At 44.9% G+C, this 27,554-nt stretch overlaps 1 protein-coding gene across 10 annotated transcripts in view; it reads left to right on the top strand.

Annotated features, from left to right (window-relative positions):
- Positions 1-27,554, top strand: part of Apbb2 (amyloid beta precursor protein binding family B member 2) — a 331,462-nt gene that overhangs the window by 244,307 nt on the left and 59,601 nt on the right. For all 10 annotated transcript variants that reach the window (XM_077110214.1, XM_076865348.2, XM_077110217.1 and 7 more), the window contains 2 exons: positions 22,881-23,027; positions 25,435-25,562. In XM_077110214.1, coding sequence (XP_076966329.1) covers positions 22,881-23,027; positions 25,435-25,562 — 275 coding nt within the window. The remainder of the gene's footprint in view (positions 1-22,880; positions 23,028-25,434; positions 25,563-27,554) is intronic.

Raw genomic sequence — 27,554 nt, 5'->3', positions numbered from 1 at the left:
CACGCCTGTAATCCCATCAGCTCAGGAGGCTGAGGCAGGAGGATCACGCGTTCACAGCCAGCCTCAGCAACTTAACAAGGCCCTAAGCAACTCAGCAATACCCTGTCTCTAAATAAAATATTTTTAAAAAGGGATGGGGATGTGGCTGAGTGGGTAAGTGCTCCTGGGTTCAATCCCCAGTACCCGCCCCCTTACAAAAAAATTATCAAATCATTGAACAGGACATTTCTTATGAAACTGTGTTTCTGTCTATTCTTGGCTGTTTCCTTTTTTATATTTTTTTAAAATATCTATTTTTAGTTGTAGTTGGGCACAATACATTTGTTTTATTTATTTATTTTTACATGGTACTGAGGATCGAACCCAGGGCCTCACATGTGTTAGGCGAGCGCTGTACTGCTGAGCCACAAACCCAGCCCTCTACTATATGTTTTGTAACTAAGATTTTTATCTTGGAAAATTTTTAGATTTCTATAAAAGTTGCCAAGATAGTACCAGTTCCCATGTCCTCTTCACCCACTTTCCTCTGATTTTTTTTTTTATTGTAAATTGGTCATTTATAATTGTAAAAATATATAGGGTACCAAGTGACCCCCTATCTTACAGAACCAAAAAACACTGGTGAAAAGTAAGAAATTAACATTGATACATAACTATTAATGGAAGACTTTATTCTCATTTTTCCAGTTTTTGTTATGCTGTCCTTTTTCTGTTCCAGGATCTAATCTAGGAGATCACATTGCGTTTAGTCCCTGTGAATCTTTAAATTTAAAACCATCTGCTACTGTAACCTCAAAAATTTTTTTCTAGTCATTTTTTTTGTCTGTTTTGTATCATTTTTCCAAGGGCAATGTTTTAAATATTTCCGTATATTCATACCTCTTTTAGATCACGCCACTCATACTGCATTTGTCAAGAAGACAGCTCCTTACCATATTCATCTGGCCAGGTAGCTGGCACTTTAAAATTTCCATTATTTTACAATCTGTTCTCTTTACTGATCCCTCTGAAAGAGTTTAGAATCTGAATTTAGTCCTTTTTCGCATGGCACAGCGTACATTGCTAGGGAAGTCTCTGCTTCCCTAGGCTTCAGATCACTGTGGCTGCCTGGGTATTTGGGGTTGAGATAGCAGAATTGTGGGAAGTGGCATTGGTAAGAAAACTGGAATATACATTGCAGTTCAAGTGCATGATTAACACTAACATAAAATCAAATTGCAGAAAAGTTAATGCGTTGAAAAACATGCACCAGTTAGTTCTTCCTATCCTTTGTGTAACTCTGCTCAGACTTCTGTAAAGGAGATGTTCTGCCACCTGGCGGACCATATTGAAAATTACATCTGTAGAGGCACTGGCTACATTTCCTTTGCAATCTTAGAATTTCGTGTAGCTAGATGTGACAGTACAGATGAAAACAGTGGGCTCCAGGGTTGCACAGTCTTGTTAGTGGTGGAGATGGCATTGCAGGTGGGTCTCCTGAGCCTCTGCCCACCCATTCTACTGTCTTTGTCTCAGGGTATATCAAGTCATTTTTATGATATTTTTGAGGAATTTTTTTTAGAACATTAATCTTTAAAATATGTATTAAAGGAAATGGGTAAGGAGGATTATACTGTTCCAAGTTCTAAAGGTTCTGGGTTTCAGCTTCCTCATTTGTAAAATGAACATGCCATCGTGTTAAAAGTCACTTTCGTTCTGAAATGTTCTAAGATTTTCAATGACATGTAGCAGTCCTGATCTATGGCATCTGGAGATGACATAGTTTGTCTGATCTATATTCAGGTCTGGACAAGGAAAGAAAGATCGCCTGAGGCTAGGGCTGCAGAGGAGGGGCTGGCTTCTCCTTTCTGAACCCACGCCGTGGACACCCTGTGCTCAGGGTCAGGCACTTATATGTAATTTTCCTGCAAACACAAAGCATCATAGCTACTTTCCCATGTATATGAAAATAAACTTGTGCTTTGAGCAGGTTAAATAATTTGTTTAATTCCACAGTGGAATAAACGGTAACAGGTGGAACTGGCACCCAGACTTGAACTCACCTATATATGATTCCCAAACCCAAGTTGTGCCCACCTGTTCTGAGTGGCTGCTTCCCTAGGCTTCAGGTCACTGTGGCTGCCTGGGTGTTTGGGGTTGAGATAGCAGAATTGTGGGAGGTGGCATCGGTAAGATAACTGGAATGTCATTGCTTGGGGATAGATTCCTTCTCATCTTTGTCTTGACTCTGCTGGTTCAAACCTTTCCAGCATTTTCCAAACTTTACAGTACTTGGCAAATTTTTATTAAAATTGTTCTGGGGTGGGACAACGGATTGCGTTTCTGCTGAGCTCTCAGGAAATGGTGATGCTGCAAGCCTACAGAAAACACCGAAGAGTGAACTGTACAGTTGGAGAACTGACCAAAACAAGGCAGATTCTGCAGGGCAATTGGCATAGTCTTTCTCCTCAGTACCTTCCAGTTCTCTTATGGCCATTTGCAGCCAGTGCTCAACTGCACAGGGATTTTTGTTTTAAATCCAGACAGTGGATTTTATGAAAAGTTTGCTTGTCTCCTTACTCTTGTTACAAACTGCCCCAGATGCAGAGAATAGGGAAGGAGATACCAATCAATTCTTTAGGAGGTTTGACAGAGGAATTTACTGAAATGAATGAATGAACATAAGATTCTACTTTTCATCTGTGAGCTTATTTATCTGAGCTCTCCTTTGGTTCTTATTAGCATAGATTTTCATGAAGTAATTATATTTGCAGGCTACTGACTAGATTAGCACTAATAGATAAACAGGAAGTGGTAGGGAGTGCCTTTTCTCATTCAGATTTATTTCTGGTCTGTGTTGTAAATTCATTATCATTACTTAGCATTTATGCATAGTGGCTCATACTTCTTATAGTTAATTTGATTCCTGTGGTTTAGATTTTTTTCTTGCAGAAATTCTGATCATTGGTGAGAGAAATTTGGATTTGATTTGCATTGCTGGTTCATTGAGTCAAAAACACGTAGTGACTGCTTCATGCATAGTGTAATGGTTAAGAGCGAGGGCTCTGGACCCAATCACCTGGGTTCAGTAAGCCTTTGCTGCTTATTAGCTGAGCGGTCTTGAGTAAGCTACTTACTCTGTGCCTCAGTTTCCTCACCTATAGAATGAAGATAATAATTGCATCTACGTCACATGGCTATAGTGAGCATTGAGTTGATGTATTATAAATGTAAGACATATTCCAGGTCCTTGGAACAGTCCCTAGCATAATAAGCATTATTTATGCATTGTTATTGTTTCTACTATGAAGAGGAATAGATATGGCCCCTGTTTCCAAGGAACAGACAACAAACAGGCAGATATTGGCACAGTGCTAAGAGCTGAGCTGTTGTGTCATTTGCCGAGACTGTGCTGGGGATCTACCCAGGCAGGTGGAAGGGGTGGCTCATGTGCATGTGCTTTTAACATGAGGTGGGGTGGTCTCCACTTGGGGTTCAGGTTCTTGGCTTCCTGAACACAGAGTGGAGTAAGATATACAGAAGCAACAGGCAGAGCTTAGATGTATTGAAAATGAAAGTGAAAGTAACGCTCCATAAAATAGAGCACAGCACTCAATGGCAGAGTGGCTCCGCCCCCAGCCTCTGGCGAGTCTTCTGAGCTGAGCTGTGCCCGGGTCCCTTCTGCAGGGACCTGACTGAAGATCTTGCCCCACTTATTCCCATTGGTTACTTTATTTTTGCCTAATTAGAATACAGAACTTGTGGTGGGAGTTGCTACCCTGGTGGGTGTTGTCATAGTAACAGGACCTATTGTAAATAGGGACATGACTTCAGCTGGCTTTTTTCTTAGACCCTGCCTCTGCCATCTTATCCTCTGCCACCTTGATCTCTACCATCTTGACCTCCTGAAACTCCAGCCTCAGTTTCCCCAAAGTAGGTGGTACCTAACCTAATGAGTATACTTGAATTATGAGAGGATTTCGTGATTCTCCATCCACTGCCCCCATTCTTTTAAATAAATTTAAGTTCAGCTCTTTGAAAATGATTTTATATATACATTTGTGTTTATTTTCAGAAAACACTCTTGGTACAAATCTCTTTTCCTCCTCTTTTGTGTTGCTGGGCATCAAATCAGGGCCTTGTGCATACTAGCCCAGGAACAGATCTGTTAGGATAAGGTGCATCTATATTTGTCCAATACTGTGGATTACCTTGTTTCTATTATCTGTTTGTATGTATCATTGTAAAATACTGCAAAACTCTTTTATTTTGCTCATGATTTTCTGAGTCTGGGAATTTGGGGAGGATTCAGTGATGCAGTTCCTCTCTGATCCACACGGGGGCAGCTGGGCCTGGAGGATCTACTTCCGAGATGTCTGCTCACTGGGGTGCTGGGTGGCCTAGTGCTCCTCTTCACATGGTACCCCATCCTCCAGGGCCTCTACTGTGACTTGGGCTTCTGGCATTGGTGATCTCTGGGTAGCAAGAAACAGGAAGCTGAGACCATCAAGTGAGAAAAAGCTGTGCTTGAAAATGGTACCACATCATTCCTGCTGTATTTTGTTGGTAAAAAATAGTCACAGCCCAGATCCAAGAGGTGGAGAAATGGACTTTACAGAGAAGTGGACTGGCAGGGTCTTAGTACAGGAACATGTAGGATGGGGAGCTTCATTGCAGCCATCCTGTGAGGCACTGTCTGTGACAAGTCATTCCCACGTGTTAGTTGGTCATTCAAAGTAGATGCCCTATGAGTTGGACAGAACTTCCTGTGTTCATACGTGAATCCACGATCAGTGTAACTCCACATCGAGTACAGCCACGAGACTGGGGCATTGTACTCCGTGTGTGTATATGTCAAAATACATTCCACTGTCAGATATAACTACAAAGATCAAATTAAAATAATTAAAAAAATAGTAGGTGGTCTTAGTGAAGGACAATGAATATCAACATGGTTCCATCAAGAACCAGAGCCTAGAGCCAGTGACAAACATACCAAGTCCTGACAGGATGAGACTCATCCTCTCTTACGTGGTTTTGTGTTGGCATTCACAAGGGGAAAATTAAGAGTCCTCTCTTTCAGTCTTGGGGAGATGTGGAGGAACAGAGGGAGCACACGGGTCTGCCCTTGCATGCATTCCAGGGGGGACAGCAGCACTCCAAGCCAGGCTGCCCCACCCAGCCCAGCACCGCTTCCCACCGAGCAGGGCTGACCCTCACCGCCAATGGCCTTGGATGCTCATTTTGCCTCTTCGCCCAGAGGACAGCTTTGGGGTTTCTAAAACTATTTTCTTCCCTTTATTTGCCAACATGGCCAAGCATAATGCTGTGTGTCTAGCAGAACCCCTGCTTCCTTTCCTTTATTAACTTCTGGTCACTGCGCTTGCCTGAATGAGCGGTCGAGGAATTGGCAGCCGTGTGTGAGCTCCGAGTTCTGAGGGCACTGTTGGAACAAGATGCATTATTATCCTACTGTTGGCAGCTGTGTCTGGTGGTGGGCAGATGCCTGGAAAGGCTAATTAAGGAAAGGCAGACCTCCCTTCCCCCTGAAGGAACTCGGCAGGAAGCAGGTAAGGTGATGGGCAGCCATGGCCACCGTGGGCATCCTGACAGTGCCAGGGCAGCGTGTGCATAAACCTGGCCCCACGGGATCCTGGCAGAGAATTCTGGGCCATGAATAGTCTCAAACTGGGCAGCCTCAGGCAGCCGTATGTTCATCCGGCAGGTCTGGGTCCTCTAGTAGGGCCAGCTGTTCAAGGCCTGGGGTCCTACAGCTGGCTTTCCAAGGCTTCCTGAGAAAGAGCCAACACAGTACATCTCAGGTCTTGTACTCTTGGGCCTTTTGCCTAGGAATTTTAACACCAGTTAGTTATGAAAATATTTCTTTCTTATTTACAGTGGTAGAGAAACTGATAGAGAAATGATGATTCCTCTTACAGGACCATTAGAATCATCCCATCGCCAGGCCATTTCTGCCTAAGCCGTTTCTTTCTGCCATGACACTCCCTCAGTCCTATTTACATTTTCATCAAAGTGTGAAGCCCTATGGACCACAAATATCAGGGTCTAAGTTCTTCCTCTGCCTCTGGCTGTGGCTCTTAAGGGGAAATCATATTTGTAGCCAGGCTTCTATGTTTTCAGTCTCCAAATTGACACCAAGAGTGAGAGCCCTCAACAGTTGCCTGCAGCAGGTTCATCCGGTCACACAGCAGACGTTTCTTTGACAGCTGTTACATGCACGGTGGGAAGAGAGTGATCAGACAGGGGTGGGGGGACAAGATAACACAGCAGAGAAATTGGAATGTCACTTCAGAATAACAGTTATGGTGTGACTGTCATTAAAGAAGGAAGAGAGAACTTGCAAGTCTACATGGAATTTTGGTTGCTTCCTGTTCAAGGTGACTTTTGAGATCAGTTCACTGAGCAGTAAGACACAATTTCATTTGGCTTTGAGAGACCCTCAGACAAAAGACCACTTCATGAGAACTGTGTTTAACCCATACGTTCCTAACCCCGATCTTTACTCAGACGTTGCTTAGTTCACCTCTGTTGTTAGCATGGATCAGAAGTGTGTCCCTCCAGATTCCACTACAGTCCCTCATTTTCATTTTATTTATTTTTTTTAGTGGAGAAGTTGCTCAGGTGCCTGCCTGGGGCCACATCATCAGTGGTCAGTTTGTCCTGTTTGTAGGAAAGCTGGGAAGTTGGCTCATGTAAATGGCACAGGGAACCTGGAGTCAAGCCGTAAGTCCCTGGGCCCTTCTTCTGAGAGCTGTGGCTTTTTCAGAGGTGAGAATTCGGACGAGAGCTGTTGGTAGAAAGGGCTTAGTTCTTTTCTCTCTCCTCTGATGTGAAAGGCTCGTGCTGCTTAGTAAACAAAGCAGAATGCTGTATCCAGCTCATCTGCCCTGCTCCACATAGTCTTAGGCCCTGTTGCCGTGTTTTGGTAGACATCTAGAAGCACTGGAATGCAGGAATGGCCAGTGGGCCCCATAGAGGGCAGGTGGAGGAGGACACTAAGCTGTCTCCACCCTCAACCCTTTGCTGGGCACTGCATGTACAGTGGGTCATCTGTGTGATTCCCAGAATGCCCTGCATTGTACCAGTGAGGACACTGGGATGGCCTCAGAGAACGTAGGTCACTTTCCTACACTTACAAATCTGTTACATGGGCAAACTGGAATTTGACCCCAGGCAGCAGACTCTAAAACCCAAATTCTTCCTAGTTATAAAATGCTGGTAGCTCATGTTCACTGAACACGTGGGGGCGCTCGGGGCCATCATCCAAGAGCTAGGTGTTCCGCCTCTTGGTTTTGTCTCCCACCTCTGTCAGTGATAGTGGCCGGCTCTCACAGGGCCACCAGCCAGCCTCACACTCTTCTCTTCTCTCAAGAGTCCTCAGGGAGCTGAGGCCCTCAATGTTAGGAGGCCGCTTCTGCTTCCACACAGGTCAATGGCAGAGCTGAGATTTGAACCCAGGGTCTGATGGCTGAGCCCTGACTTCAGTTCCTCTGCACGGGGCAGGCTTTCCGTGGCCCTTAATGCATGTATCTGGTTTGGTACTCTGGTTCCAGGCTCCACTTTAGCCCAGGTCTACCTGAGGACATAAAGATAAAAGGTTTCCTCGTGTGTGTGTTTTGCATTTGTTCTCTTGGTGGCGTACCCAAACAGCTAACCATTAGCAAGAGAGGAAAAATAGCCAGAGTCCATGCCGGGCAGCATCCAAGTGGAAAGAATGCACAGGAGGAGCTGGGATACCTGGGCTCTCGCACCAGTTCTCTCAGAGATGAGCTGTGTGACCAAAGAAGTCACTTAAGCTCTCTGAATTTCATCTTTCCCATCCATAAAATGCAACGATGCTAATGCCTCATCTGGGAACCTCTGTGTTATTGTGAGGGCCAAATGATATGTGCCGAGAGACACCTCGAGAGCTTCACCACTGTATCGAAACATAAAATGTGGTTCTTGTGGGGCTGGGATGTGGCTCAAGCGGTGGCGCGCTCGCCTGGCATGCGTGCAGCCCGATTCGATCCTGAGCACCACATACATACAAAGATGTTGTGTCTGCCGAAAACTAAAAAATAAATATTAAAAAATTCTCTCTCTCTCTTAAAAAAAAAAAATGTGGTTCTTGTCTTCTGAGAATCTTCTTTAAAATATTCTGATGTGGTGGTTCCTGGAAGTCCTGTCATTCATGGGGAGTTAGCTGTTTTGGCTGCTGTATGGATGAAGTCCCAGGAGGTGGTGTGAGGTTAGCCCAGTCCCAGGTCTGTGCCATCTCTATCAATTTCCACATGGAGACGGCGATGGCCTCAAGAATTCCCTGTGTGTTAATGGGATTCGGTGTTTGCTGACTCATGGTCACAGCAAGCCTTGAAACTTGGCTAGAAACCAGTTTATTGACTGGTTGCGCTTACTGAGTGTGATTTTTCACTTTACATAAAACAAATACCTCTCCCCTTTTCCCTCTGTTACAGCACATTCATGTCAAACCGCCATCACTTCAGGCTGTTAGTGTTTCAGCTGGAGTGGAAAAGAGGCGCCCAAGTTCAATAGCACAAGCCTTCCTTTCCTCATACCCCTGGATAAAGTCTAGCCTGCTTTTCACTCCCAGAATCCCTGTTGAAAAGATCTGGACTTTAGTCACTAGTTTATGGGAAAAAAAAAAAAAAAAAGACTCACTCCAAGGTTCTATATAAATGTTAATTGAAATTACAGTTGCCCTGTTTTCCAGGAGAATGTAGGTTGTTCACATGCTCCTTGCTCTGCCACCTCTCCACCCTCCGCATTTGCTCTAATTTGCAGGGTGACAAGGACTGCCCAAAATGAGGGATCGCAGCAGAATCTGGCCCACTGCCATTAACAGCGTTAAAACACTCTATTGGAGTCTGCTGATAAGTAACGTAGAACCTATAAGACATTTGCCCCCCCCAAAAAAATATTTTTTTTTAATTTAATACAAAGTTACCATCAAGGGAAAACTGACGTGGAAGGCAGGCACACGAACTCATAAGATGAGTGGCATGGCACTCCACGTGAAGCACTGTCACAATGCCCTGGATGTTCCTGTAGACCTCTCTGCAAAAGCTGTGAGTCCCCAGAGATGAGTGCAGCCGGCTCTCGGGACCCCGGTAGCCAGGTGCTAAGCTGTGTAGGGCTTGGCCAGTGTTTGGCCTGCACTGGGCCCATTGCCGTGCTAATAAGTGAAGAGATCTGAAGACAGAAATCACTCGTTTGTGTCCTCATTACATACTTCAGTGTGCGCTTCTGTCCTTTCCTTCGAGATGGAAAGACTCTTCTCAAAGGGATCTGAAAAGAAGACTGGCAAAGCTCTGAGAAGTTTCCAGAGGTTACATTTCGCTGACGGAATCATAACCTAGATTCAGAATCGACCTAGTGACTCTCTGGTCCAGTGTCTGTTGAAACAGGAAGAAGGTTCACCGGGCAGCTAACCTGTCATCCTGTGTTTAAACCTTTGTCCCAGGACCAAGAGCCCATGACCCCGTTTTTTACTGTCTCCTTTCCTGAGTGCTCAGCCACTGCTCTCTAGGTGCCACTTGCCACTCCAGAGTCTCTACCTCCTGCCGGAGACCCTGTGTGGAGGGACATTGAGCTGGCATTTTCCCTATGCTCCTTCCAACCCTTGAAGATCCCCCTTTCCATTCTTCTCTCAGATAGTCTTAGGCCCTGCTTCTCTTCAGGGAAGTTGACCGTGACTCTCTCCCGCTTTCTCATAAAACCCAGAACTCAGGTTGCTTCGATTATTTTTGGTGCTTTTTCTCTGGATGCTCTGAATCTTCTCATTGGAAGAAAAATTAGTTGATACCAACTGCTGGTTATCTGCTTGGCATTTGCCTGGGTGGGATTTGGAAAAAACTACAGTGAGGGACCTTGACCCCCAAGCAGTTGTCAGAAGACCGACCGTAGGGAGTGGTGAAAGGAGAACTGGGCTGCTAATCAGTGGGCCCTGCTGCTGACTCACGGCTGCAGCACATCCTCTGTGAGGCCTCAGGCAAGTCGCCTCTCCTCCATGGACTGCCCCCATAAATCAATATTTATGCAGGAATATTTCAGGGGTGAAATGATTCGTTTATAAAAGCTGTAACCATCTGCCCTGCAGCCCCTTCCCCGCTCTCTGCTCCTTGGTCTCCATGAACAGAGCAGACTTCTCTGCACCCCCTTCCACCACGATGTTCTGCCTCACCTCGGGCCCAGAGCAATGGAGTTGGCCCACCGTGGACTGAACCTCTGAAACCTCTCCTCCTCTAAGTTATCCTTGCCAGGTATTTTGGTCACAGTGACCAAAAGCTGGCTAACACAGAAGAGTTTCTGTAATGACTAGGCTTTTTTAAGGGACCCTCTCCCCTGTCTGCCTCTCTCTCCCAGTGTCCACGCGTACGCGGACATACCACATATACACTGGGTAAAGTGTGGTTATCCTCAGGCATAGCACCTACTGGGAATGAAAACCAACTACGAGTCCCCAACAGCCAAAGCAGTTCATTCAAATAGAACTACATCTTGGATTTTGAAAACCACAGCTCATCCAGCACAGGGTGAGAGCAGCCAGTCTCCATGTGAAAAGCAGAGTGGGAAGCGACTATCCTGGGAACCTCAAGCAGGCTTGCCAGTGGCAGCATCTGCTGGGCGCCTTCTTGTGAGAAGAAGCCCCAAGGAGTTGCTTCGTCTGTCTGTCTATCTGTCTCTCTTCAGGTCAAGCCTGAGATGTCAATTCCTCGGACACCTTCTCATCTCTGGAATTAGGCTTCAGTCTTGACCCTAGTCTCATGGTGAAAATGGGCTCCTTTTTAACATCTCACCTCTAGATACAGATATTCCTTCCCTGATTATGGAATATAAAGCTAATTCTGTATAACAATTTCTTAAAATTCCTTTTGTTGAGGGGGCACCGGTATGCGGCCCGGGCACTCATGTGCGTCTGCCTTGTCTTTGGGGTGCACTGGCTGAGGACCATGGTGGTGAGCATTGGTGTGGTAGTAACCAAGGGAGCCCTTTCAAGACAGTCTGCCACCCACACGTGACCACCACGCTCACTCAAGGCAGATCCTTGCTCCTGTTAGCGGCAGTTCTGGGTAATGCACTTGGGACTTGGGTTTACTCATCTGTGAAATGAGGTAGTTGGATTCTGGGGTCCCCAGAGCCCTGTGTTCAGGCCTCTATGCTGTGGTTAAATGCTTTTCCTGGGTAAGAAGGAAAAAAAACAACTAATTCTGAAGAGTCAGCTCTGAGAACTCCAACATCGGAAACGCTCTTTAGGGCTGCTAACAGCCATGCCTTTAATTGAGGTCTTTGTGGGTCTTCACACATTATGAACTTATTGGATTCGTTTCAGACACTTGGTAAAAAGTTGCAGATTTTTCATTTCTTGGTGAGTAGTGCAATAAAAACCTTTCTTCTAAACCAACAATAAAAATTAAAATGAGTCCTGGTGCTCGTGATAATTATAGCTAACTTTACCAAGTGGTGAGGGTGGCGGAAGGCCTGGCTTTGCACGCAGGAGCTCATTTAGCCCTTTTGTGGGTCAAGTTGGATCCCTCAGGGTCGGGCATGCTGCAGGCCAAATCCCTGCCTCCCTGCAATTCACATTCCAGTATGAGGAGACAAATCAGCAGCAACACACACAAGTGCAATATTAAAAAATATATAAAACAAGTACAATACGGTCCCCCATGCTTGCTGTGGAGAAGAGCAGAGAAGAGCCCTAGGGGTGCTAGGAGGGGCTGCAGCTTTCAATACTCAGTGAAGTCCTCCCAAGAAGGGGACATTGAGTAGGAGACAGGGAAGCTTGTGTGTGCCTGGGGGTGAGGGATCAGCCTTGGGGCAGGATGAGTGACCTGTGTGGACAGGAATAGGGCAAATGTTTGAGTGGTACTTTGCAGTTGGAAACATCCTGAAAGATCTTTTTGTTCTCTCCCTTTTCCCTACTCAACTGCACCTTTCCTCCCGCTTTGTCAGATGAAAATAAGGCCTTGGTAAACAGGAGCACATCCTACAGGTTACCAGTTAATAGCAGCATCTGGACAAGAACCCGGGGGTCTCGGTTCCCAGTCTTGCCTACTCCCTACTACACAAAGGTCCAGAATGCTTAAGAGTAATTAAGTCCTGTGCCCTCCCCCCACAGCCTCCAATCCTTGCCTTGCAGAGAAGGACAGATGCTGTTGCTTTGGTCATTCTGGGAAGTTATGTTCTGTAAAGTTGCTCCCGACACTGAATTAGTGGCTGTGGAAGCCTTCTCCTAGAGGAAGTCCAGGGTCAGGTTCCTGCAATCCTCTGGTCACAGCACTTTCGTGAACTGACCAGTATATAACCTTGTTTTACGTGTTTCGCCTTGTTTATTACACGTGGTTGATTGATGAACATTGGATGCTGGCTATCGGCACCATAACTGGTGCCTGAGTGACTTCTCTAACATGTTTTTCTTCGTAAGGCATGACATAGCCTCTTATTCTAAAGAGTGCTTTCGTGCTATTCCTGGAGGCCGTTTTAAATGGTAAAATTGTCACCAACAGGCACAAAAATGTGAAAACCATGGCATTACGTGGACTGTGAAGGAGACCCTTGTTTAAAGGATGAAGGCTCAACCAAGAGAGCAGAGCTCCACCTTCGCTAGGAAAATGTACATTGGGCCACTCACATTTTTTGCCTCTCTTCGTCCCCATGAGTGACCTCAGAAGTTCTACACACCGTGATTTGGGGGTTACAAATAGGTTTTAGCAAATAAGTGAACTTGTAGGCATGGAATGTGCACGTAAGAATATTGGCGATATTTGCACTCGAGCTGTTCAGAGAAAGGAACATTCTGCATTCAAGACCCAAGTAGCCTCACTGATAGTGGAGTCATCTGCTAGGACACATTCTGGAGGATCCAGTGAGTTCTCTTCACCTCCGATACTGCCCAGTGAGCTTGCTTACGCGAACGGTTTTAAAAATGATAAATCTTGTTTGTATTGTACTTTTCCATCTTGCAAATAGTCACTGTTCGAGGTTGAACTGGCTACCTTCCCTGCCTGCCCGCCTTGTCCCAAGTCTGACAGTTCCTTGCTTCCTTGGGCAGGAAGGTGCAGCCTGTCTTCTGATTGCAGGTTCTCTCTGCTCCTTCTCTGGATCAGCATCTCCCCTGGATTAACGTGGCCTTTTGCTTTTCCTAACAGAATAGAACGTTCCACTTTGTGTGCCAAGTTCAGATACATGTGTAATTTTTCTCTACGCTGACTCTGCAAATAATGCTTCTCAGCTTTGCAGCAGCAGAAACCTGATCTGTAGTGTAAATCAACCCTGTGGACCTGAGAACTTGCCTCTCAATCTTTTCCAAAACTCCTGCAGAGAAAAACTAAAATTCTATTCACACTTTCAGGGAGTCAGAATGGTTTCCTAGGAGCATGACATCTGCTGCTTCTCATCAGGAATAGAAGCAGGATTCTGCCAGCCTCACTTCTTGGCCTCCACTTCCACGGGCTCTTGCTCAAGCTCTGAGATGGTGGGATGTGAATCTGATGTTTACTGCCACAAACTTGGCTTTGGCTGGTGTTCAAGTGTCTCCAGCAGCAGATTTGCAAAAATTCCCTTTCATGTAACATGTTCACTGTCCCACCAGAAGAATTTCCGGGCTCATTTTTAGAACATGGCTTTTGGAGATGCTTCATGGTAACTTAGAACTATCCTTCTGGGCCTTGGGCTGCAGTCGGTTGGGTCTGTCTGGGAGGAGCTGGGACAGGGACTTTGGTCAGGGGACTTGACAAATGCCCTAAATCAGGTTGCCAGGTGTGGGGCTCAAGAAGTTTCTCCAGGGACAGTGGTATAGCTCAGTGATAGACCTTGTGCTTGACAGGCATAAGGCCTTGGGTGCAGTCTCCCGGCCACTGTGAAATCTTCCTTTCATACACCCCACCCTACTCTGTCAAGAGAGCCATGATTTCATATTGTATTACAAATAGTCTTTTGCAGAAACTTGAATTGTTGAACAGTTTAACAAAATATTGAGTTCTATACTTGGCTCCTATCACTTAGGTACATGCAGGAATAGTCCAAATCATACTCCCCAAAGATTCCATGGGTCTACCCAGTGTCTAGAGGATCTCATCTAATGTATGGGTCCCTGTTTTGAAGCTTAAAGTCAGTGTTGGGACCGAGGGGCAAAGGAGGTGACATCATGACAATTATCTAGATCTTGCTAGTACCTAGGAAAGAAATTAGCACAAAGTCTTCTTGGGCACTCAGCTCCAGGACAGGACTCTGGGTACAGCTGGGTGCCCACAGTAGAGATCAGGAATCAGCTGGCTTCCCAGTTTTTAGGACCACAAATAGAACAAGAGCTCAGGATACTTGAATGTGGGCTCCTGGCCTCAGGCTACTTTGAGAGCCCCTAAAGCTATTGTAGTTGGAGCGCCTGATAAGCCAGGTAAGGACTAGATTGAGTACTAGACAGGGATATGCCTGCTGGAAGAACTGGCCCTCTGGTCTACAACATAGGCATTTGGTTAAACACAAGACCCAGCACCATTACTGACCAAATGAATATTTTGACATGATTTTTCTAGGACTAGGCATGGCTTAGATTGGGATTTGTTAATAATATAGAGCTAATCAAAATAAAAGGTAGAGCAGTGCCTGCTTACCAGGTACCATTGTAAGCCCTGGATACATACAATATCATTTATTGCTCCCAGCATTCTTCAGAACATAAATACTACTCATGTCTCCAGGTTAAAAAAGTGTGGCACAGAGAAGCCCAGTAACCAGCCCTCTGTCACTCAGGGAGCTAGGATTCAGGCCTGGGTACTCTGGCTTCAGTGTTGAGGCTGTATACATCATTGCCATTGTCAACATGAAAATGGGTACTTCCCAAGGACTGTACCAAGTCTCTGCTGTACCCAGCCTCTTGAATCCTCATCCACACCTGCAAGGGTAGATTCCTTCACTCCAGTGATGCACAAGAGGAAACAGGATGATTCGCTGTCTGAAGTCCAGGATTCCCCGCCCCAGATCCGGTCCATCCTTGCCATGATGCTTCCATCTGTCTCAAGTGCTGATAACTTCATTTCACAAATATTTACTGAGCATATTTACTGAGCATGTCACATGTGCTGGGCCCTCTTTTGGGCGGTGACCCTTTAGAGTTCTGCAGAAGGGGCCTAGTCTTGAGGAACCTTTTTGGGTTGAGGGTTGTGTTTCTAGAGCAGCTAAAGGAAAGCAAAGAAGGTTGTAATTGAACATGGAGCTGGGCTGCCTCTGTTCTTCAGGCTGCTCTTTTCTGTGAAATCCACATTGTCATCCACCCTGAAATTAAACCTCCACCATTATTTGCTATGTAATCTTAGGCAATTCAGCTAAGCTCTCTGAATCTTAGCTTCTTATCTATAAAATAAGAAATATGGCACCTCCTCTGTAGGGTTGTTTTGAGATCATGTCCTACCTGTAGCACTTAGGAAGTGATTTGTAAACGGCAGTGCCTACTGCCAGATTCTGAACTCAGTGTATAAAATCCTCAGCCTAAAAAAACCCTCAACCAGTATGAAGTTGATCATCATACATGATCACCAGATTACATATGCCTAACACAGCAAGCCTGCTGTTCACATATGCATGTTTAAATACATCCATACACATAATTTGTTCCATGACATTCTGGAAACAGGGGGCTACATCTGTTAGTTAAATCCACCTCTGCTCAAATTTTCCATTGATAAAAATAGGCCTCATAATGCCAGCCTGGTTCCTGAGCAGGAAATGACTAATACAATTAACTATGTCTATACTAAATCACAACCCGAAGGCCTGTCTCTAGCATGAGCAAAGAATCTCTGGGGTCCTGGATATTAAGGTGCTGGTTCAGGCTCCTCTGCCTGTATCTTTATCCATCAGCATGTGAGGGGCTGGTGATGAAACCTGTAGGAGATTTCCTCCAGAGATCCTCCCATCAGCCAGGTCAGACTGATATGGCATTCTTCTGTGTAAATCAGTAAATTAACATTCTGGTTTTTATTTTTAAATTTGTATAATTTGCTCATAAGATGATAATGCTTCCACCGATTCTGCAGATTAACAAGAGTCACCATGGACCAGACATTGTAAAATTGTTTATAGGCACAGGTGACCCAGGCCAGGAACCAGCCTCCAATAATGTCCCCACCAGTAGTGAGTGAGCAGGCAAGAAAGAAGGTGGATATTGTGGGTAACATTTCAACTGCCAGTCAACCCTCAGTGCCTGACACATTGTAAATGCTCCCTGGGTGTTGGGTATTATTATCACTTTGTGGAAGGGCCTGACAGTTATTAGCATAGTGTGAACTTTTCCAATAGGACTGTCTTACTCTGAAAAAAAAATGGGAAGAGGAAACTTCAAGTAAAGGCACTAGTGGGCCCAGGTCCTCTAAGGACCACGCATCTTGTTTTCTGCCCAAATGCTCACTGTGTTTCAGACAGTCAGGAGGCAGCAGGGATGGCTGACACAATCAGGGGGCCAGTGCAGGAAATCTTTTCTGGGTTCTCCCCGGCCATCAAGGCCATTGCTGTGCTGAAAAATTCATCAGGCTGATTCTTCACATCTTCTGGGTGGAGAACTGGGTCAGACTCCCTTCCCCAGACACCCATCCCTGCAGAATTCTCTGCATCCTGGAGTTGGAAAGCATTTCAGTATTTCAAAGAAAAGCAATAACAAAGCCTGCCTTTATTTAAAAGTAATGACAGCGACCTACATTCCTGCATATAATGACCACAAACACCAATTTCTTAAAGGCCAGGCAGTGGCCACCAAGGATGTTTTGAACTCTCAAATGCCTGCACATTTTTGAGGCTACTCTAAAAGTTGTTTAAACTCACGGCCATTTGCTTACTACTGCTTATTTCTCAGCAAACCTAGATGATCAGAGGACTCTGGCCTGGGGCCAGAAATCAGACATGTTACAGTCCTTAATGCTTGCAGTCCTGATGGGGAAGGAGAAAAGAGAGCCGTTCTTCACTCTTAGGGAAACATCACAGAACATGGGAGAGCGAATGGAATGAATGTGCCCAAGACAGGCATCATTCTAGCCCTAAATGAAATAAATCATGCGTGGGCCAGGTGGTTATTTAAAAAGTCATTCTGTATAGTCACATTTAGCATGAGTTCTTGGTTTTTGACACAAACCTTCAGACGTAGGAGGCCTTCATAAAGCAACTCTGTGTTACCAGGACAGTAACTGGGATCACCATGCTCTTGGGATGGAGTGAGACAGGCCTGGATCCCAGGCCCATGTTCTGTGGAAGTCCAGAGATCCTCCCCAGAGCTCTGCAGTTCCTGGGACAAAGCACCTCCCCATGTTACAGGGCTGGAGTCTCCCAGGAAACTGAAACAGCATGAAGACACCACACACACACACACACACACACACACACACACACACACCTGATTCTTACGATCAAGTCAGAAAGATTTCAGAAATGTTACTCTGAAAAGACACACAAACTTCTCCCCCTTCAGGGTAACTTGGGTTCCTCTTATTGACATTATTTCAGGGCTGCATTTCTCCTGCAGATATCAGGTGTAGTTTGCCAAGGAACGTGACATATCCTGTCCATTTAAGCCAGGCAGGGCTTCAGGTACGTGGCTTGGAAAAGAAATCATGTGGGGGTCAGCAGAGTGGGCCCATAATTAGTCCCTTAACCTCATGTTCCCACCACTCACATCTGTCTGTCCCCTATCATCTGGAGAGGGATGGGGGATGGCCTTCCCCTTGAACTCCCCTGGTGTCCCCCATATCCTTGGGACAAGCTTTGGCTGCAACATCAAGCGAGTTTTATATCCAAGGCTGTTAATTGTAGTAAATCTGGGTGTTGGACTTGCCTCGTCTTTCCCTATCAGGCTCACCTGCAGCTCAAGCTCTGGCTCCCCCAGAGGTTGTGTGACTCATCCTTGGTCCCTCTCTACCTCCCTGTGCCCATTTCTTCTGTTGACCCCTAAATTCCTGGTCACTTCTTACACAGAGCCATTTAACCATTTTCCTCATCCATGTGCCAGAAAGAACCCTGATGCCAGCTAGTGAACTTTTTCTTCTCCCAATACACGTGCTTCGGCTGACATCTTGGTCAGGGAGCACTCTGCATTGAACCTCTTTGGAATTCTTTTAAAGTACTTCATAGTCTTGTAGCCTTTGGAAAACTGGTGAAAGCTTTGGACCCTCTTTCCATAACATGTGCGCACACACAATTCTGGATATATTTTCAGGGATTTAGAACTTCCTGAAACCCATCCATGAAACTCCCATGATTTAAAAACCCCTGAATTCAGTTGATGAGATGGAGCCTGCCCTTCAGAGGACAGCGCACCCCACCTTTTCACCAGGCCCAGGGTCTCCCCTTCCCCTTCCCATCGAAGGTGTGTCCTTAGTGAAACAGGATTGGTGCAGCTGGCCTTCGGCAGTGTTCTCCAACCCTGACACAATTCTCTGAGAAAATTACAATACTTTGACACAACACTGATTTCAATACTTTGAGAAAATAACAGCCTCCTTTTCTCAGCCCCTCTCCTTGGGCCAGGCCCTGGGCACACTGCTTAACAGAAGTCATCCCATTCCATCACACCAGTCCCCATGGAGGTCCATACTGTTACCCTCATTTTAACAGATGAGGAAACTGAGGCTTGCCAAAACCAAGTAACTTGTTTGATAAGTTCTAATAACTGGCTGACCTGAAATTTGATCCCAAGGTCAGTGGCTTAGAAACCTGAGCCCTGACACACAGTGCTCACTGTTCCTCCCCGCCTCCCCCCATATGGTCATACCTCATATATCTAATCCACGGTGGTGGAGCTGTGGAACCTTTGGTGTGGCAGTCAAATGAATATGTCCTTGCAGATTTTTAAAATACAGCTCAGAACAGAGTATTTGGTTTGTTCGGTTCACTGACGAGTCTCCATTGCTAGGTATATAGTCAGTATCCTAAATGCTTGTGAATGAATGGATCCATTCATTTTACAAGACTGAGCTCAATATCATCTCCTTCAGAAACCTGCATAACCCTCTCTCTGAACCCAAAAACTTCTTCCATGAGCTCCCAACATAAGCTTGTGCCACGGTGTCCTCTTATCCCATGGGGGCAGATTTCCACTATGTGGGTACCCTTTCACAAGTTTCTCAAGAGTTGGGGACTTCGTCTTGCTCCTCTCTGCAGGTCTCTGAGAAATAATAGGTATTTAATAATGTCCACTGACTTCAATACATAGTTGTTACTGTGCCACTCCATAATTAGGCTTAAATGGTAATTCCTATAAACGAGTGTAACTAGGATTGCATTTATAGTGTTAGACCACATTTTAGCTTTTCTGGGTGAACTTTTTTTTTTTAAGTATCTATAATTTGCTTCCAATTCAGGTGCCATTTACCTCTGTGTCAATCTCCCTCTACAGTTACAGAGCACTGACTGTGCTCTGGGCACCAAATGTGCCACATTAATAGACATTAGCCACCATCTTCTTTGGTTCTGGGCATGAATGCAGATCCCCTGACTAGAGGCAAGGCCCATGCCCAATCTTCTCTAGCTCCATGAGCGAGGTCCCCAGTTTTCTACCACCATTGCTGTCATCTTGCTTATCTCTGTCAAAGATCAAGGGAAAGAAAAGGCTAGAGACCTAGAAGTTCAGCCAGATTAAGGAGAAATGAAAAATTCTAGGGAAAACTAAGGTTGAAGTGATAGTCTTCTTGACCCAACGAGAAGAGAAGAAAGTGAACGCTGCTTGAGTTCCCACAATTTGCCAGCTACTTCACCATCTTCATTTCCTTGGAATCTTCTGGCATCTCTAAGTAAACCTAGAGTCTTGGTAGCTGAACTTCCCCTGATTGAAATAGAGGAATTCAAACCCAGGACTGTGTGGCTGTAGAAACCAAGGCTTTGCACTGTGTTCTACTGCATTTCATGTGTATTAGGGAGAGACTCTCTCTGGGCATTTCTCTCTTAACATAGGACTTGCAGAGACAGAAGTTGCAAAATGGATGAATGTTCCAGATAAAATATGACAACTTGATTGCAGTGGGGAGAAGAAAGAACAAGGGGAAAGAAGGAAGCTCAGGCCAACAGCGGTGCCCCTGCAAATTCAACCATGACTCTGATCCCTTAAACATGAATAATAACTAGTATCTTTCTGGTTAAGAGCTGTTGAGGAATTGAACAAACAAAGTGCATATGAAGATTTTTTTGTTATCAAAAAACTAAAAAAAGTATTTTGGAAGACGGGTGACTTCATTTGATTAAGTATTTTCCGCTCTTTCCATACCCTAAAATGGGTGTTTGTTCCTACAGATGATTACCCAAAGTGTCACTTATCTCCTCAGTTGAAGGGAAGGTGTTGGTGGTTATAAACCTTCCTGTCCACTCGGGGGCAGCACTGAACAGTGCCAGCAGCCCTTAGCCACTCTGCTCTTAGGGAGGAAGCCATGCTGGCTTCCCTGGAGGAGCTCAGTATTCCCTGTGCACCAGTTTCCTTCTCTTTGGCCACGTGGAATAGTGGTGACACTTTTCAGTTGAGAAACTAAATTCAAACAACTGCAGGATTGTTCAAAGGAAGTGATTTTAAATAAATTCATTATAACAGTTGTTTAGTTGGGGCTTTGGTTTCCTTTTTATCAGCCTGACAAACTTTATTCTGGAACTTTCTGTGGTGGGTTGGGTAATTCGTGTTTCTTAACCACGAAAGACACTCTTGGGTTTTACTGAGGTTGTTTAGGTTGAAATCCATGGCTCTTCCACCCAAGGGGCAAAGGGCAGCCAGTATTCTTTTACCTTCTTTATTGTTAATTCTTTTGAGTATCTACAGGTTGGAGGTTGTGTAAGAGGCAGCTACATGGAAAAATGTGTTCCTGGCATCTGGCTCTGAGGATTTGTGAGCACCCCACAGTAATTCTGGTGTCTTAGAGACCCCTGGCAGGATCACTATGATGTCTGCTAAGAGCATCTTCAGTCAATCTTGAACCCCATTTCTTGAGTGAATCACTGTGCTCCTATCCAGGCCTCATGCCAAGTCTCATGTCCACCCCAGAGTCTAATCTATAATTTTGACAAAATTGAACATTAATTTGTTAGTTTTTTGTCCAACCTAGAATGCTTTTACAATAAAAAAAGGGGGGGGGGGATACTCTTAATTTTGTAGAAATAACAAGCATAAATCAGAACTATCTATCATGGGGAACTGTGAGATGGTCACCTTGATTACAGATATTCTGCCCCTTTCATTTTTCACCTTAGATGACTCCAGGTAAGATTTATATGACACTGTATTTATTTGCTCATTCATTGAACAAGTGATCATTGAGTGTTTTCTTTGTGCTAAGTTCTCTATATTGTTTTCTCTTCACAAAAATCTTGTGAAGGATCTATTATTATAAGTATTCCCATTTTTACAAATATATTTAAAAAAAAAAACTGGTATTTAGTGAGTAAGTTGGTATTTAGTTGAGTAAAAGTTCTCAGTATCTTTAAAAAAAAGCTGAGACAACTCCAGGCTGTCTCTATTCTTGAGCCACGTGTGCCCATTGACTGTTTCTGAGCCTCTTTGTGCCATTGAGATTTGTCTTTGGCCTTTTGGTGGACTTCTCCTGCAGAGAAAGTGTGACTAGCAGCTCCGGAAGGAGGTGCCCCGTCTGGTTAAGGTGGCTGGGATGGAGAAGGCTGAACTGGACGCAGTGTTGTCAGGTTAGGACAGAGGGCTGCATTTCTTCATTTTGTTTTGAAGTTCACTTTGGAAACTTTCCAAGCTGCTCTTCAGGAGCCAGTCTGTTGGCTCCCAAGGAAGCATGTGGCTGCGTCTCTGCCCCTTCTGTCCTGGGAAGGTGCTCTTCAACTGACGCGCAGCTCAGAGGGATCTTGGGATTACGTAGGGATGAGGGACCACAGCTCAGACCATCCAGCAGGACAACAACCTTGGGTGACCCAAAGCACAGCAAATACCGCAGCCAGATCACCCTCAAATATCCTGTGAATTTTCATTGGAATGTTTGTTTGTTAAAATAAGCATATAATGTCTGGGCTAGGCCTGTAGTTCAGGGGTAAAGAGCTTACTTAGCATGTGTAAGGTATTGGGTTCAATCCTCAGCAACACATAAAAATAAATAAGCAAAATGAAGGTATTGTGTCCATGTATAACTAAACATTTTTAAAAAAATAAAAAAATAAGCACATAATGCCTTTTAACTTAAAAGGGAAAAAATGCATACTAGAACTTTAAGAAGGAAGACAGGGATGTGATCTCAAAATAAAATACCACTGGAAGAGTGTACAGGATTTGTGCCTAATTGTACAGGATTGTAAGTGTGTACAAGATTTGTGCCGTCTCACAACAGCATGTGCCCTTCAAGCATTTCTGGGTTTGGTGCTAATAATAAATGCTGTCAGACCTCAGACGACCTATTTCCAAGAAAGTACATTTTTCCCCATTTTCCTTCCTGAGCATTAAACATTGTGCTTCATTATTAGAAATGAGTGCCTCACGAGTATTTAATTCATTCTCTCTTCTTTTCCTATGTGCTTAGCAATAACAGATCTCACGGGGGTGCATTTCTTACTGTTAAACAACAACAACAAAAAATCTGTCTTAAATAGATCAGACCATCTTGGAAATTTTTGTATCCATTAGCCCTAAAATTGTATTTTTAATAATCTATTCTAAGGATAAATATCTGAACACACTATGCAAGTTAGGCAAGATCATCCCTACATTTTAAAGTAGTAAAAAACAGCCACAGTTTAATTTTATCCCAGTAAAGGATTTGCTAAGTGAACTAGATGATTGAATATAATGAGGTAATTAAAAGTCATTAAGCACACCTTGTAGTAGCCCAAGGATTATAGTATAAATTGATACAGATTGAGCAGGACGAGTGAGTCATTTCCTGCCCTCCGATTTTGTCTTCCAGTGTTTCGCTGTGCGTTCTCTGGGATGGGTAGAGATGGCAGAGGAGGACCTCGCCCCTGGTAAAAGCAGCGTTGCTGTCAACAACTGCATCAGGCAGCTCTCTTACTGCAAAAATGACATCCGAGATACAGTCGGCATTTGGGGAGAGGTAAGCAGCACCTGAGAATAACATTCACGAAGCCCAGGGATCTGTGAGTATGATATTGAGTGGCTCTGAGGTGTTGGTCAGGGTTGTTTCCCCTTGAAGGTGGGTGCAGTTGGCATGGTATACCCACGTGGCTTAATGTTAGCAATACTATGTCCCAGTAAGACTAGGGCCCTGGGAGAGAGCATTTCTCAGTGGCTAAATGATAGAATCCCCCTGGAAATCATTAAATCCTCAAAGATCCATGGATGAACTCTGGGGGCCCAGAAACCTTCTAGATTTTGCATATGAAATGAGTGTGCTAGTCTATTAAGAACAGTTTTCTGGAGAAAAGACCCAGGGCTTTCTCAAAATATCTAAGGGGGGATGTGACCCCCACCTATAGGTACAAGAAGGTTGATGCCCCCACTGTGAAATTAGACTGCATGTCCTTTGATAGCATCGTCTTCTTTATTTACGGTATGAAGATCCACATCTTGCCTGAGTTGTGGAATTGTGACCTGTATATTCTTCCTCACTTTGAACAAAGTCATTCCATCTCAAAATGTATGTTGAGAAAATTTCAGAAAGGAAAGGAATAAGTAAAAACATCAAATTTGTATAAAAATCATATGAAAACAGGAAAAAGCCTCATTCCTGCCGTGGTTCTGAGAGCTGCAGAACCAGCATTGCAGAAGTACCCTAGGATAGCCTTGCTGCATGACAGTACCCTGCTCAGTCCACGTCCAAGGAACAATGGTGGCCAGTTTGCTTTCAGGTTGGGCCGTCTGCAGCTCCACTCACACTTCCTCCTAGCAGGAGGAAGGTGAGTTCCCAAGGCTTCCTTTGGTGGAGTCTGTCTGCCTTTAAATGGGCCTGCACTTTAAATGGGCCTCCTCCCCGGCAGGAGGAGGAGAAGAGAAAGAATTTTCCTCTATCCAGGAAAAACCCTGTATACATTTCAGTGCTTAACTTTCACATCTTCTCGTTGTTTTTTCTTCTACTCACCATCCAAATAACCAGGCCTAAATGGTCCACCTTGCTCCTCTCTCTCCTTCAGTCAAAATTTGCTCCCTCCAAAAGAACAGTTCTTAGGTGGGATGTAGAAGGAAGGTTGTTGTGATTTATACCGACATGGAGTGACTAACATGGAGGTACCCTGGGTCTGAAACAGGATGAACCTGTTCCAGGCTCTGTAGCGTTTCTTCAGCCTCATCAGTCTCACCAATTGTATTTTCTGATTTCATCTGTAAATGGGGTCACTGCTCTTTGAGGAAGAATTTAGATCATTCTGACTCTCAGCTGTAGACACTGGCCATAGCTTAACTGACTGGCAGAGGCATTGATACACACCTTCCTGCCACCCTGGTCATCAGAGCAGAATGCACTTTGAAAACTTTTGATAGGAATCAAAAACATCATTGTCAAAAATGTTGTCAAAGAGCAATTGACCCATCTCACTCTGGGATTTGAAGACCCACTAAGAAGCCTCCCTGCCTGCCCAGAGAGGCCTCCCTAGTTCCAGCGCTGTGGAATCTGGGCATCCTTCAGAGAGACAGTCTTTAGCTGCATACCAGATGGTTAATGGTTCCTAATCTTACACCTGAGAGCCGGAAATTGAATAGTCTAGTGTTCCTGTCCTATAAGAGCCAACGTGTGGGGAGATGACACCAAAGCTTACTGACCTGAGTGACTATGATAAGAAACCTAGGTGCTCCCTCAATCTCGGCGTGTACCTGTCTCAGGTTCTGCATCACCTCCAGCAGGTGGCTGTATGCCTTAGTTTTCTCAAGTGCTAGTTGGAGATAGTAAACCAGCCTTCACGGGGCAATTTAGAGAGTTCATGATCCAGTGCATCTCAAGCACCCAGCACAGTATCCTAGACGCAGGCAATGGGCGTATAGACATGAAGTTATTGTCAGCACTGAGAAGTGTCACAGACCATGCCTGCTGCTTGCCAGCACATCACATGGACATGACATAGTGTGAAAGTGGTAGACAGACAGACGTGGTTGTGGATCAGGGAGAGTCTTCAAGCGGATGGATGCCTGTGAGGGTGTGGCCAGAAAAATGGAGAGAGCGGGTTTATTAGAGTCTGATGGGCATAGAGTTCAAAAAAGAAGATTCTCCAGGACATCACATTAGCCCATGTTCTTAAAGATTCACAAGTGAAATAATTAAAAATAAAAGCCAACTGGAAATCAAGCTGGGGACACATGTCACAGGACTTGGGGAAGGAGAGAGAAATTGGGGATGTAAGGGGGATTGGGAAGGACTTATGAATAGTTCAGTCTGGGAAAACCGTTTCCCTCTTCAGAAAACAAATTCTAGACCCAAGGGCTTCTTTTGAAAGTGGCCCTTGATCACCAGGAACATGATGGGAGAGCAGAGCCCCCATGAGGATGACAGGCATTTTCTCATTGAATCCCAGGGCAAAGACATGTACCTGATACTGGAGAACGACATGCTCAGCCTGGTCGACCCCATGGACCGCACAGTGCTGCACTCACAGCCCATCGTGAGCATCCGTGTGTGGGGCGTGGGCCGCGACAATGGCCGGTGAGTCCCTGTTCTGGCACATCCCTGTCCCCTTTCCAATTGTTTTAGCTTAACCCTGAAGTAAGGTCTCGAAACACTTCACCGAATATGAAACTGCCTGTAAACTCTATTTATAAATGTGACAAATGACATCGCATCTCTTTTTCCCTGCCCCATAAACCCTCCAAGCCTCTCCCCTTCCTGGTTTCTGTACTTCAGCCTTTTATCAGCTCTGGCTCCTGCCTTCAAGTTCTGCATGTTTCTCCCCAAAACCACCACCCTTCTCCAACTCCTCCTCCTCCTCTTCCTCCTCTTCCTCCTCCTAAGTTTCCAACTCAACCTGTGATCTGAATCTCTTAATTTTTCTCTTCTCTATATTGTTCTCTAATCAACTCCATTCCATTCACTTGAGTCTTCATTTCAAAGCACTCCTACTGGCTTCTCCTTCATGGAATGCTTGCTTGATCACAAACCTTTGATCATTGAATCATGATTGTTAGGAATGGCTTGGTCTTGGGGTTGTCCAAACTTCTTTAACACTTGAACTGTCTGGTTGTATCAAAATTGCATTGCATGGGTCCTTTTTGTGACACTCTGCTGGAAGTGGGTTATTTACACTTAGTGCTTCTTAGCTGTGCCATGAATTTTCTGTTCTTCAAGATGACTAGAAACAAGGGCATTCTGATTTAAGTGGAATTATAGACATCATACTTGGAGACCACTGTTAAGTAATTGGGCGACGTTAAATGCCCTTAGTTCTTAAATAATTCAATGGTTGCCAGTTTCCAAAGTAATGGAGGATCTCCTCATGTCCAGGACAAGCATGGATGATTAGGTATTGTTGAAATCGTTGCTTTGTTGAAAATGTTTGACAGCATTGCAAAAGTGGGTGGGAATCCCAGATGACAGAGATGGCTCTCCTGGGCTGATGGTTTCGTTCCTGAGCATTCTGGCTTTTTATCAGGTCATCTGGTTCTCTAAGGGGGCAGGTCTGCCAAGTCTTATCACGTACTTTCTCTATGAATGCTGGGCATTAGCGGGTTTGATGATCCTCTGATCCAGTTCCAAGTCCTCAACCAGAAAGGAAGTATTATGACTAAATATTCATCAGTTAAAGAATGAGCGTTTATGCTGGAACCAGATGTGAGGAATGGCCTACCAAGGAGAGGACTGAAGTCGCTCTCCGACTGCTGATTGGGTCAGCCTTCCCGGGGGCTGAATGCATCTTGGAGCTTTTTGTCAGTGTGAGTGCCGACATCTGGGGCAGGTGCTTCAGCATGGATGACGCACCTGCACCTGCCCTTCACTTCCTTGGCAGAAATGTAGCACTGGAGTTGGTGCCTTGACATCAGTTGATTCATTTTACAAGGAACCTATCTGGTGGCATTTGGTCATCATCAAAAACAGTTAGCCTTGGTAGAAGGCTCTGGATGGAAAATGCTTGAACCTTTCCTGGTTCTACCCCCCCCCCCCCCGCCTCCAATTTTCTTCTTAAGGTAGAGATCATTATATAAACAACCAGGTGTGGCTGTATGTTTGGTTTTTTTATTTGTTTGGTTTTTGTCCTCGTCTTGTTATGCTGGGGCTTGAACCAAGGCCTCCAGCGTGCCAGGTAAATGCTCTGACACTGAGCTACACCCACAGCCTGCGTGTCGATTCTTAAGGTTACATTATGTGTGGCTTTTATTGATGACGTTTCCAGCCCATCCCAAACTGTTTAAAATGAGTCCAGATGCTCCACACCTAAGTGGGGGGGAATGATTCAAATTCAAGTTGACCAAATTATTCAAGCTCTCTGAGCCTCATTTTCTCTCATCTGAGAGATGAGGATCCTAACAGGGACCACAACCATGTTTGTGTGTGCTAGTGTGTGTATGTGATAATTGGCACTGTGATAGAAACACAGCAAATGCTTAATGAATGTTTGCTCTTGGTTTTTTAAAGCAACATACACTTAGCAGATGCAGCTAATTACATGACTTCTTTCTGAGACACCGGGAGTAGAGGAGGAAT

The sequence above is a fragment of the Callospermophilus lateralis genome, chromosome 8 (genome assembly GCF_048772815.1).
Source record: "Callospermophilus lateralis isolate mCalLat2 chromosome 8, mCalLat2.hap1, whole genome shotgun sequence".
NCBI classification, from domain to species: domain Eukaryota; kingdom Metazoa; phylum Chordata; class Mammalia; order Rodentia; family Sciuridae; genus Callospermophilus; species Callospermophilus lateralis.
The sequence above is the reverse complement of the archived record's forward strand: the minus strand, read 5'-3'. Positions and strand labels throughout refer to the sequence as shown.